At 45.5% G+C, this 13252-nt stretch overlaps 1 protein-coding gene across 1 annotated transcript; it reads right to left on the bottom strand.

The window, feature by feature from the left end:
• Nucleotides 1-3913: 3913 nt before the first annotated feature.
• Nucleotides 3914-12087, bottom strand: LOC143329217 (Krueppel-like factor 6). Its single transcript, XM_076745024.1, has 4 exons — nt 11750-12087; nt 9061-9643; nt 7713-7836; nt 3914-6921 (listed from the first exon to the last, which is right to left on the bottom strand). Exons 1-4 carry the CDS (start codon nt 11849-11851, stop codon nt 6870-6872), a joined length of 861 nt encoding a protein of 286 aa, XP_076601139.1. The 5' UTR covers nt 11852-12087; the 3' UTR covers nt 3914-6869.
• Nucleotides 12088-13252: the final 1165 nt, after the last annotated feature.

Below are 13252 nucleotides of genomic sequence, written 5' to 3'. Positions count from 1 at the left end.
AACCTGGCGTAGGCTACATCCAGACATCACCACCCAATAAAAATGACTTGTCTAACCTTCACCGAGTAGTTTTAGGGTGGTGGGCAGAATACACTTACAAGAGTCATAAAATATAAAGCACTAAAAAGCCACTTTGGAGGACCAGTTTTAATATAATTATCTGCACAAAGGTTTCAACACCATGAATGGTGAAAAAGTTGAAGCTGTAACATTTTGTCAAACTGGAAATGATGAATTATTCGCATTATTTTTTTCTTTAATCAGCTCAGATCAGTCAAACGTTTGGATTGGATCCCCTTCCTGTCCAGCTAGCATGTTTGCTAGCAGAGCTGTTGCTAACGTACGCTTAAGCAGAATGGATGTTTGCTCCTGATGCGTCTCTATTCAATGGAAAGTCCACAAGAATTACAAATGTTGGATCTTTTTTTTTTTTTTTTTTTAAAAAGCCTTGATATAAACACATTTCTTTCATAAATAACCACATCAATATTTCTTATATCTGCTGTACCACCTGCTAATCATGGATCTAAAAACTGTGCTCTCTCTATCAGCGTTTCCTTGCAGTGTTGCCTATCTTGAAATTTAAACCAATAATCAATCAATCAAAAATAAACACAGTGTTGTCTATTGAGTATTTGAGCACGTCAACACGTTTCAACACATCGTTGCTTCTGGAAGGAGATGTTCAATTGTTCACTGCTGTGAATCTCTGTATTTGGGTGGCAGGAGAAGTCCTGGAGACGGATATCTGAGGAAAATGAAATCTAAACTATATATTTAGAGAATTCATTCAAAGTCACTGGCCAGACCAGAACTGCCTAAATGTAAACGGGGCGTTATAAAGCACTGGAGACCAACAAAATATCCATTATGTCTTATTGGGGAGTCTGTGGAATTTGCAGGACTGTTTGTAGCTGGTGAATGAAAACCAGCCAGAAGGGTGACAAGTGCTTGATGGACTGCCGTCGCCATGTGGGGTCGCTGACCTCCACTTTCCTTCTAGTTTAACAAGCAGCACAACCCCCAGCCCACCCCCCAGGGCCACAGGACATGCGAGCTCTGGGGACGGGGTGGAGCGTGTCACAACATACAGAATGTGCATGTGGTGAAACCTGGCTTTGGGGTCGATCTTGTTCTCCTGGTTGACCTTGAATGTCCTCATTCATTTCGCTGATTGCTCTGCATCTGAACACATACTGTGAATACTCTTCAACCAGGTCAGAGATTCAAATGAGAAGATCAAAGCGTTGACCTCGCCGAGGTTCACGGTTTGAGTCCCACTGGAGCTGCCCATGATAACTGTACCACGAGGTTTAAAGTGAAAGAGATGAGTGGAAGTATTTCAACCATTTGCTTGTTAGATGCGTACAAAGCCCAGCAGGCATCAAGGGTACAAGTGCACAAAATTGATAATTCCTACCTTGAATTGAATAAATTTACACCCTCAAATAAAAGTGGCCTTGAATTACCAATGCCTACTTCTCAAATCACTCCCTCAGTTTAGACTAATAGAGGCCAGGAGAGAAGTCAGTCAAGCAGTGGAAAACTGGAGTAACAGGTCGTTGTGGCTACTCTGGTCAGTCAGCGACGTGGGACACCGAGGTCATGTTCTCTGTGTTGTGTTTGGGAATTTAAGCGTTACAATGACCTGGTGAAGAGATTCAAATCACTAGTCTTTCTCCATTGATCTCAATATTCTTACACACTTCCAAATGACCTCTCTTTGTTGAATAAATTTGGTGGTTCTGATCATTTAAAATGTCAAAATCGTAGCTCTGACTCCTGCCAGGGTTTGCAGATTTGTGCAATGTGTGCGCTTGGAAGCAGCATGTCCTCACCAGAGAAATGACCATAAAGGTGCAAGCGGGTTATTACGACTAATTTTTACGTTTATTATTAGACGGCGACCTCTAGTGGATGTAGTAATCATGATGGGAGCGAAGGAGGAAGTCGAGATGTAGCATAAACAACAAGAAAGTCTCAATTTGGATGAATTTTGGAGATGCACTTATTTTAAGCCATGACCTTTTCCTAAACCTAACCAAATAAATCCAACAAAGTGGTATTTAGGCAAGAAGTTTTCTTGCCTAAACCTAAACTTCAACAACTGTCTTTGTAGAAAGATAAGTAAGTGGGAAAGGGAAATGGATCCACTTTTACCACTAAATTGTCCCAACCAGAGAATCGCGCTTGTTTCTAATTGTGCACAGAGTGAGAAGCCGAATAGCTTTGCAGGAAAAAATAAGGCGGGTTTGAGTGCGGCACGGTCACTCGTACTTTATTGATATAAATGTTATTGTGCCCACAAAATAATTGACAGCGCGGAAATGCAAATTGAGATTGTTCCAAATTCTGCAATACTTGGAAACACCAGCTTCTCCAAATTATTGCAAAGCATATGAGATCCTTTGAAAGACAGAATAAAAAGTTTGCAGTCATTGCTGGAGGTTTTATTATTACCAGGAAGTTTACTCCAGAAATGAGAGGGTTTCTGTCCGCGAGTAGCAGATTGAACGAGTACGACTGTTCTTTTTCCTTTTTTCACTGTCTTACTTATTTCCCTTTTTTTACATGTTTATTTTATTATATTGCACAGTTTTTAGTTCTGGCAATGTGAATTAAAATGCCAATAAATATATCTTTGAAATAAAAAAAAAAAACTCTTGAGAGTACTTCAATTATTTGGGGGCTTTGGGGCACGGAGCGTGGCAGGCGTGGTGGAGCAGTGTTAAAGCTGAAGCACTTTGTGCTTGCAATCGGAGATGAAGAGGCTATTTGTCTGTGTAGTGTGCAGGGCTCTTATCGGGGATTTGTTTGCGGCACAACTTAATTTGCATAAATTTCTTGGAGAGTAAGATGAAAACTCAGCGCTCTTGGCTGGAGCAGGAGGAACAGATTGTCCTCACAAAGCACATTCCACCAACCAGCTCACATCTTGCTCTTATGTCAATGAGCTTTCCATCTCAACACCCAAGAATATAAGAACGAACCAGAGTGAATCATTTTTACAACATTTTCAGAAATGTTAATTGTTTCTACGGGGAGCTCTGGATCTTGACATGACTGGATCATTTCTGTTTATCACGGCTTGGGTCGTATTTTCTCGGCTGTGGCCGGCATCATGGTCACGCCATGGTCATGTAGTCAGTCCTTCAAATAATTTTGGTTAACGTGGGATTTGTTTGAAACCTCTATGATCTGACTGCTTGTGTTTCTGGCCCCGCTGGATTTCTCTTTAGAGACTTGCGGTGTTCCCATCTGAGCAATTAAAGGATAAGTCTGGTGATATTCTGTATTTTTCTTGTTGTAAACAAATGGCATGAAAAGACCAAAACCAACAGTGAATTGTTCCTTCTTACGAGTCTGTGTATGCAGGCTTGTTCTTATTATCTTATTCCTTCATTACCATGAACACACAGTTTATTTTGGCTCAGTCCTACACACATCGTCCTGCTGCTCCAAATACTCACAAAGGCACCAAGTGTGGATTCATCCGCCGCTGAAAATAGTCCCCAACAAATGCGCTATTTTTCTCCTGCTTGCTTGGTTGTAATAACAGCTGTTTTGGGAACTTACTGAGCCTTTCTGAAGAATTAAGGAATATTTGTGTGACCTGTGTGTTGAGAGAAGGGTTAACACATCGCTATGTTTTCATTAAGGGTAGCAATGGTGACCAAAACTAGGAAAGTAAGACCCATTACGGATGACTGCCAGCCGACTATGTGGGTCTACTCCCTGAATCCCTGCCAGTGTGGTACAGCTCTGCATTGACCCGACTGCAGACCTCTATGGGGAAAGGGGGTAACAGAGATAATTTCCCCTTTGGGAATATTCTGAACGTCCCATAAACAGAGACTTCCTGGTTGACTGTGTCCTGGGAGGGCTGCCGGAGAAAGAAAACAAAACCCACATGTAGATCCAATAAAGTCTTTTTATCGATTTTCCAATAAAAAATACATTCATACAGAAACTATTTTACAAAACAATTTCAAATGAAAAAATCTTGTTATGCCATAAAACAAACAAAAATAGAGCCTCATATTTCATCTCCATGTTTATCCAATAAAGATTCTCTAGCTAAAGATAGGGTGTCTTCGCAGGTCTTTGAAAAGTTGAGAGAAAGAAATCACATGGCAAATAAAAAACGTAATACTTAACGGGCACCGGAACGCCAAATCATGACGATTCGAGTGTCCAGAACAATTCACGTCTGAAAAGTATTTTTTTTTAGTCGTTTTTTTTCTTGAAAGATGATAGGCCACAGGTGTATACGCAGCTGATGCCTTTCTAAACGTACGTTTGCTCTTCCTTTCCACTCAAATCAAAAACGAAGATGTCACAGAAGCAAATGAAGGAGGATGGCGTGTGTCTATTTTACAGTAATTCTTGAGCCTCTCGTCTTTATTGGTTCATCTTTAGAAACAACACACTGCACTTGTTTTTGGTCCCATACCTTTTCAAAATAGAAGCTTCCTTTACAAAATTCTCTTACTTTACAATGTACACATCTTTGCATTTTTGACATTTCTCAGTGTATGGACTTTCTTTAATGTTGACCAGGTTCATCTGTACAGTTGCTGAGTTACAACCAGGCTGCCTACAGGGGGTCGACTACTGAGTGACACATCAACAAGGTTTAGGACCACTTAAACCAGCCATACCCAAAAAACAGACAAGTTCTTCTTCTGACACGTCCATATGTCTTACGCTTCAACACGACACATTATCCAGTAAAAACGCTGCGGCTCCAAAATGTTTTCTAGAAGGGAAAGTAGTGAAGGACTTCATCCAATTGCGGAACTGAAGAGAGTTCAATAAACTCGAAAGATTAGAGAATTTTACCAACCCACAGAGGAGTGCGTTGGAGTCATGTACAGAAACTGAAGTTAAAACATGCATATAGTGAAGTTGGTACGGACAAACATCTGGTCCTGGTCTCATCTCAGTTCACCTGCAGACGCAGACAGAAACCTCTAGACCTGCAGCACAGCTCAGCTGAACTGGTCAGACCGGTTTTGGTACCGTTTAGTCAGATCACGGGTTGTGTAAACCAGGACTGAGTAAAGATACTGACTCACCCTGCGGGCGAGACTTAGCCAAACATACAACATCAAAACAGACTCATGATTGAGAATGTCGTCATTCTTCTGGAGGACGCGTCCTTTTCTTTAACGACTGTAAGCTCCTGACACGTCGGCGTATATAAACGGCCCGTACGGTGAACTGTAAATGTTTTCTTTGCGCTAAATCCTAATTTGTCAAACCCCGGTGGCTGAGCTTGCCACATTTCATGAGAACATATTTCCAAGACTCTGTACCTCTGACAACAAGTTACAGTCCATCTGAAGTGCATTCACGCCACCTCACACTACACAGTAGTAAACCTTTACAAAGCCGAATTGCTTTTCCAAGAGCTCCACGATTCTGTCTCAGACCTGGGTCATTTTGGAGAATATGATTTAGATTTGATATAGTTTTAATATATTCAAACAAATAACGCACAGAGATGTAAAAATGGCAGTCATTATGAAGCTGATATATCGTTTTTTTTTTTTTTTATTATTCAGGAGTTTAGAGGAGTCTGTCGCGAGACAAAAGAGCAAAGGTGCGACTGTATGGATCAGAGCCTTTATAAAGCAATTCAATAACGCGCTAGTGCATTCGCAACCCCCGTGTGGTGTGTGTGTGTGTGTGTGTGTGTGTGTGTGTGAGAGAGATCTATTTAACAGGACAAGGCCACTTACATAAGGCATCAGTAAGGTCAACAGTGCATTTACAGATAGAATAAAAGAGAAGAGCAAAAGTGAAGAAAAAGGAACAAAAATCCCATGAAAGACAGTTGCCAAGCAATAGTGGTATCCCCAACTTATCAAGAACATTAAAAAACAGAACAAAATGACTGCCTTATGTGTTTTGTACAATACTATGATATTGAGTAATATGAAGGTAGCTGCTCTCGAATGGAATTTTGTTGTCCTATAAGCAAACAGGTGAGCAACACATCCCCAGATCCCATGCAACTTCTGTTATAATGGCAATAACTGTTTGTGTACAACCGTTGTTTTTTTTTTTTCTTTTTAGATACAGAGCTTACACAGTGGACAACAAAATGAGCTTTATAGCGTTTATGTTTTGAGACAGGCTACATAATACATTGCACATTTAATAGCTGCACTAAACAAAACGACCTCCCGTGTTTGAATAGGGAGCTGTAGTTCCACATCCGGGCAGAAAGGGGGCGCTCTCTAGCGAATTAGCTCCACCATACAACCCCTTACTTCCCTCCACAGCCAACAGACTCAGACAGCACAGACAGAACCCTTGCATTCATTCTCAGTGAGACCACAAATATCCCCCCAAAAACCTCCCTCTCGTGACGCCACCCCCTCCGTGTCATTCACTCTCGCAGTTCCACAATGCAAGCTCCATCCGCTCCATAAAGCCAGCACAGGCATCCAGTCGCAGGCACTCACAGTCCCCATGCGCACAGGCAAACACACTGTCATTGGAGGAACGGCACCCCGGCAGGAGTCCCATAATCCTCCAGGAAAAAAGCGTCAAACACCATACAGAAGAGTCTCTTCTCATCTTCTCCGGCCCAGATTTTCCCGTTCTCTACAACTTCCTCAAGTCTCTCCCCGCCCTCCCGCTCCTCCGTAAAAGCCTTTCAAGAGCAATCACCACAGCGAGGTGTTGGAGGCACTAAGTATGGTGCAAATAATAGCCTGCGTTGCTTCATCTTTTTCCACTGACTGGAACACGGCAGTGCCCCTGTTAACGCTCCCAGGACACACCGGCCTCGCTGATCCCCCACAGGTCAGGACAATCAACCAGAATCATCCCACAGAGCTCTCAACGCAGAGGCCATCTTAGATGTGCCTCTTCATGTGTAGCGCCAGGTGGTCAGAGCGGGAGAAACACCTGAGAGGGGAAAATGGAGAGAAGATTGAGCTGATGGCTGTCAGAGCTGAAATGTTTTCATAGAAATAAACGTTTTCCTGCATCTGCTTTGGCCTCGCTGTCTGATTTCTCTTTGTACGGTGAATAAAGTTATTATCATTCAAACTGTGTCACAACAATGGAAAACCTCTGCTTTTTGCTGCATTCATGCATTATTTCCAAGATGCTTAGCCCTGTTGCAACAGGCAGATAAATGGAATCTAGCCAAAAAGAGCTGCTTCTAATCATCACATAGCTGAAGCAGCGTATTCGTGAGGGAAACAACCTTTTTTCCTTTTTTCCTTTCTCATTAGCCCAATCAACTGGACTACTGTTCAAATTGGATTTCATTTAGATGAAAGTGCTGGTGATGGTAGCTTTGCAGCCACCTGTGAGCACTTCTGGACTCCTTTTCATCCAATTAGAAGACTGACTCGAGCCGTTTGCTCGCTTTCCTACTTGGCTGTACGATATGGCATGAATGTGATGCGTTCAGGGCAACAGCCCAGGCATCACGCTCATCCAGTTTCCTGTCACAGCCTATATGGGTTTGTCTAATGCCATTGTCTCCCATTACCACATGGGGATGATAAAAATAGCTCAGTAAGATGTTGCCCCGTCTCACTCCCTGCACAGAAAGAAAAAAAACTCTCGACTTCCTTGGCTGCTTTTAATGTTGACAATCCCACTTCTTGCATTTTTGCGCTTGCTGAAGGTCGCCCAGGTCGCGTGTCAACTCTCATGAGCATTTACCGGCTTCGCGGCGCTCTCACCTGTCGCAGTGACTGCATTTGAATGGCTTTGCTCCAGTGTGCTTCCTGAAGTGTCTGGTGAGCTCATCGCTTCGTGCAAAGCGCCACTCGCAGCCCTCCCATGAACACCTGTAGGGCTTCTCACCTGCAAACAACCCCAGTGGAATCAAGAAATGAACATTCATCAGGAAATGCAAAGTGTGTAAAGCTTTCAAAGCCTTTGAAATACGTCACCGTTGAAAGACTTCTGCACATGCTCGGCCACTTTTTGTCCCTAACAAACAGGTTTCTGCAGGTTTCGTGCAGAGTTAACCTGTCAACACATCTAAAGCGCATAGAAACCAGTCTATAGGCACGACTGTCAAACCCCTCTTGGTGAAACTTATCTCTCTGTGCAATTATTTATCCTCCGACAAGCTCCATAATTGCAGTTATTTTGAGCTATCAATCAAAATGTCAGAATATTTAACATTCAACTCCTCAAACATGAAGCCAATCGTCACAGTTCTTACTTAGCCGAGGGCTTTTACAATGCTGGCTTCAGAGAAAATATGATCCCGTACAAGTAGCCGCTAATCAGATTGGGCTGACGGCTGCAAGTTGAAGAGAAAAACAACCTTGTGCCGTGTGCGTCTTGAGAGCTGCGGTATGCAGCTTTAAGGAGCTGCTCGAGTAGACGGCTTATATAATTGGGGGAGAGCTGCAGGAGAAAATAGAGACTGTTCCTAATGGTCCTAAAGGCCATTAACCATGTGGCTAACATGGTCGGCAAAGGATGCTAGGAATGTGACTTCCTCTGCTAATGGGCGGCACAGCTTGGCAGAGGTCAAAGGTGACGAGGGAAACTGCTCACATTTGAACTCCGGACCAAACACCGCAAATGTCAGATTCCCATAATTTCTCCCTCCTCTTCTTTTTACTGTCAATGCAAACGGGAGGCTTTCTGAGTCTTTTCCCATGGTGAAATCTGAGAACTGTCGATTTGTTTTCAGGATCCACATCCTCTGGGTGCTGCTCGGCCACAAAAGAGCGTCCCTCCCCCTCCCGTCTCCCCCTCCCCCCTGCGTGAAGTCACGTTCCTCTGTGTGAATTAGGTCACAGTTGAGGGCATTCCTCCTGACAAACTATTCAAAGTATGTGGGAGTGTTTTCAGCACTTTGAGCCAGAAATCAACAACAAAGTTCATCTGGCTGGCACTTTCGAGAGGTTTCCTCACTTCAGATGTGTTGATTAAGCTTTCGTTTGCAAAAAGTGCTTTAAAGCCGTGATGTCATGACCTGTCAGGGTAGTATCACCCCCCCCCCACACACACACACTCATGACATTTGCATGACAGCGATACAAGTGTCTCAGCGTCGAGCATGTTTACCTGTGTGCGTGCGCTGGTGTGCTTTCAGGTGTGAGCTCTTGGTGTACACCTTCCTGCATCCGTTGAAGTGACACCTGTGCACCCGCCTCCTGCCGTCAGGCGACGCCTCCCCGCTGGTCAGCCCTGACCTCTCCAGGGTCCTCTCCATGCCCCCAGTCCTTATTTTCCCAGGTGAGTGCAGCACAGTCTGTATCCCACTCCACACCTGGGTGACAGAGCCCTCCTTCCCCAGCTCGGGTGAGGACGGCGGCGTGCTGATGATGGCGGAGCCCAGGTCTTCGCCACCGTCTCCCAGAATGTCAGTCAAAGAGCCGGAGGAGAAGTCGAGGGTAGGGGAGAGCTCCTCGGAGCTGTCCGAGGCCTCGCTGCTGGCGTCGGAGTTGAAGCCGCCGGCGTCGAGGTGCTGGCTGTCCTGATTGTCTTCCTCCTCCTTGATGTGGGGAATCTTTGGGTCCGGCTCGTTTGGCTTGTCCCCGCAGGCGAGCATCAGCTTGCTCCACAGGTCCTCCTGGCTCTCGAATTTGAGGTCCGTGGCGGAGACGTAGGGCTCGCTCTGGAGGTACCGCTCCAGCTCGAGGCACGTCTGTGTGGAGGGAAGATAGCAGTGAGTTCACGGGTGCACAGAGCCTGAGGCTTGTAACACAACTGGAAAGTCCCGAAAACACCAAAAAAAGTGATTTCTGTTCACTGGAAACACAAACTCTGGTGTTCTTCTACACACTGTGTTTATTCTTAGCAGCAGCAGCAGGAGGAGAAGGAGGAGGAGGAGGAGGAGGAAGAGGAGGAGGAGGAGGAGGGGGAAATGCTGTGACACTATAACGCCACTGGCCCTGCTTCCTTCCTGCCTGCAGGAACGAGGCAAACACAATGTCCTATGCAGAGGATAGTCAAGTACGTTCTAAGGGTGCCCTCTGAGGCCATATCAGGGAAGATTACAAGCAGCACATTTCCTTCTGAGAGCATGCAAGAACAAGGTGCTCTTACCGGCGAACACTTGCACGGCTCTGTGTGTGTGTGTGTGTGTGTGTGTGTGCGTGTGTGCGCCGTGAGTGCGTGGAGGTGCGTGTCGAGGCCGGTCATGAAATTTACATATGCTACAGAGCCCCCCATTGGGTTAGGGAAGTGCTTGTAGATCTTTTAAATCTATCAATTATTCAACATAATGTGGATTTAATAATGCATTTGGAGGCATCGCTAGAAATAACATAGCACACCAGGGACCGAGAGGAGGGAGGTCTGGTTCACGGGGGTCCATAAAAAGCCTGGCATGAATACTGCAAGAGCCGCTGTGGATTGTGGGCTTATTTTCTTTGAAAAGGAAGTGAGAGAGCACTTCCTCAACCCACTGCAGTCAGCGAGCGCAGGCCAGGGCCGCCAACAGGCCTGTGCAATCTGCTAATGAGGCAGATTAGAATTTACAGACAAATTTTATTTTAAGAGGACCGAACAGACCGGTCGTATCCACCAGCCTGGGGTCACATGACAAATCTGAAGGGATATGAGAACAAGTGAGGTAAGAAGAGAGAAAATTCTCTGGCTTCTCTTTAAAGAGTTTCTGTGTGCAGAGCTCCATCACTGGATTATTTCATTATTCAGCAAACAGCAGCAGCACGCTGGATTACATGAACATAAAGCATGGCGAGGTGTCAGTACATCATTTAACTCACAGACAGGTGGGAAGAGTCGCTCTAACTTATCACAAACACGCTTTCTGTCTGAAATACTAATATTGTGGGAACATTGTGGTCATTTGGTAATGAGAGAGGATGCGTTCAAGACAAATGTTTCTCGTCAGCAGTGCTGCATAAATCCCAGGCGAGCTTTAAATGCCTGAGAGGGCGACTTGGCCCGAAGCCCGAGGAGATCTGATGGAGGGGGAGATGGAAGAGGACCGGAGCGTGCTGCCAATTCAATTCATTTCATATCCGAACCAGAACAAGAAGCGACTTTCGCCCTCCCCTGGTTCAGTCTAAAACTCCGCCGCGCTGTCATCCAGGGGCCGCTTTGTCGAGCCAAACTGGAACAGAAATCAGTCTCTCTGTCAGCCTGTCACTCTCTCATCTGTGTGTTTGTGTGTGTGACAGAGCAAGAGCGAGCGAGAGACATAGAGGTAGAGAGAGAGAGGAGGAGGAGGAGGAGGAGGAGGAGGAGATACGCGCACAGACGCACGGCTCGCCATTCAGTCGCTAAATCTGCACCACGGCGTGTTTTCATTTAATCACGAGCCGACAACATGCAAGCATGAGCCGAAAATATCTGTAACAATATATTCAGCAGCACAGCTCGCCACAGAACAACTCCACGCATGCTGGAAGATACGAAACAGCAAAACTACAAGTCACCGAAGAATTAGCATTGCTGGAAAATTGTCAAGATTATCCCATAAAGTATAACCAGTTGGCTACAAAGTGTCTGCGCTGTGACAGCCGCACGACCAGAACATGTGGAAACATCACAGGGATGTTAGACAGAGCTGTCATTAAGGGAACTTGCATCACTTCCCCTACAAACGCACGCAAGTCGACTTTTAACGGGGAAATTGATCTTAACAAAGCTGGAGTTACATAAATAACTTTGACATTTGCAGCTGTCAGTGCAAAGCAAGTTTGGACAAATCACACAGCGCACGCACATGAGCACGGGGCGATGTGTCAAACTGCGCGTTCAGGTGGAGGGAATGGCTCGTTACCTGCTGCCAGTACTCTTCCAGAGACGGTAAAGCTGAAAAGTATCCGGTGTCGTGCACAATTTGGAGCTCCTGGAAGATGCTACACATAGGGATGACATCCATTTCACTCCTAAGATGCAGCCACGAGTCGAAGCGAATTCAAGCTTGAGGAGAAAGCGAAGCCTGCTGTGCTCGGAGAGAAGCTGGAGCCTTGGCTGTATTTGCATGTATGATGGTCTGGAGTCGTGCGCTTCCAGCGGAGGTTTTGAGCGTGTGACGCACCGAGAGCGCACAACACCGAACTCTCCAAAAGTCCGTCAGCGCACTGTAAACTTCCCCCCCGATTCAAAATTACAGACAAACCCACCCCCATGTGATTACATTACGTTTCGGCACGTCTACCAATGGGCTCTCAGGAGCGTACCACCCGCCTACCAGACCACCCCTGGCCAATGCCGAGCCAGAGCCGACTCATCCTGTCTGTTGTGGTTGGCGCGCGGTCCGAAGCTTCTCTGGCTCCCATTGGGCCAAACCAGAGCTATTTTTAGAGCACTATATAACCCAGACTCCTCGCTCACCGATACGAGGAAGTCGAGTTTTGTACGGAGTCAAATCAGAGCTGCTTCTTCGTCGGAGTAGCGGCCGCTGCAGGAGTCGGGAGACGCGCTGGCTGCTTGCGGCGGCTGCGAAGCTTCAGTCACCAAACAGACACTGTTGACAGTTCACCAGACACCACGGACGTGTCTTCTCTCGGAGACTTGAATGCTGAATGGGAAATCTGCAGAGAAAGACTCACATTGGTTCAGTGTTTCTGCTGTGCGTAAAGCGCAAAGCGGGGCAATAATATATCGGAGGTGGCTGCAAACTCCGGGGGATCGTCAAAGATCTGATCAATTTCTGCGATCTGTGAAACAAATCAGCTAGACTGCTTGTTTTCATGGCCGTCCAGAGATCCATGAGGATTCTTATGAGTCTCCCTGTGACAGTGGAGACAGTTTAATAAGCTATTAAGTTATAATAGAGTTGCCATAAAGATGATTATTCACAAAATGCTGTGCAGGTTATTGTAGTGGCAGCAGCTTGAGGCAGATCATGAGGGACAGGTTTGCTTCTGAAGGAGATAATGTTCATTTGCTGTGTGTGTGTTGGTCTCAGTCACCTGTGGCTCTCCTATGAAAGACAGCATGGCGTGTTTACTATTCTCGATTATGAACATGAAACCACATCGCCGGTTTACTTGTTTCCTCTAGAGGCAGGAAAAGAAAGCGCGGGCCACCTATGGCGCATGGTGAGAGTTTCTTATACAACATCCCAATATATCTCTCACAGCTCTAGAATGACATGTCATAAATACACACTGGCACTCCTCCAGAAACGGCTTTGCCTTTTCCCTCCTCTCTAATGTAGACGATCATTGCTCTCAGTGATCAGTCTCTTCCCACCAAGATCAAAGATGCATGAATATTAATCAGAGGTAAAAGGCCTACAGTACATGTTGATATATGAGGAGATTTATGTCCCCTA

This window comes from Chaetodon auriga, chromosome 12 (genome assembly GCF_051107435.1).
Source record: "Chaetodon auriga isolate fChaAug3 chromosome 12, fChaAug3.hap1, whole genome shotgun sequence".
Classification (NCBI taxonomy): domain Eukaryota; kingdom Metazoa; phylum Chordata; class Actinopteri; order Chaetodontiformes; family Chaetodontidae; genus Chaetodon; species Chaetodon auriga.
This window is presented reverse-complemented; position numbering and strand designations above follow the sequence as displayed.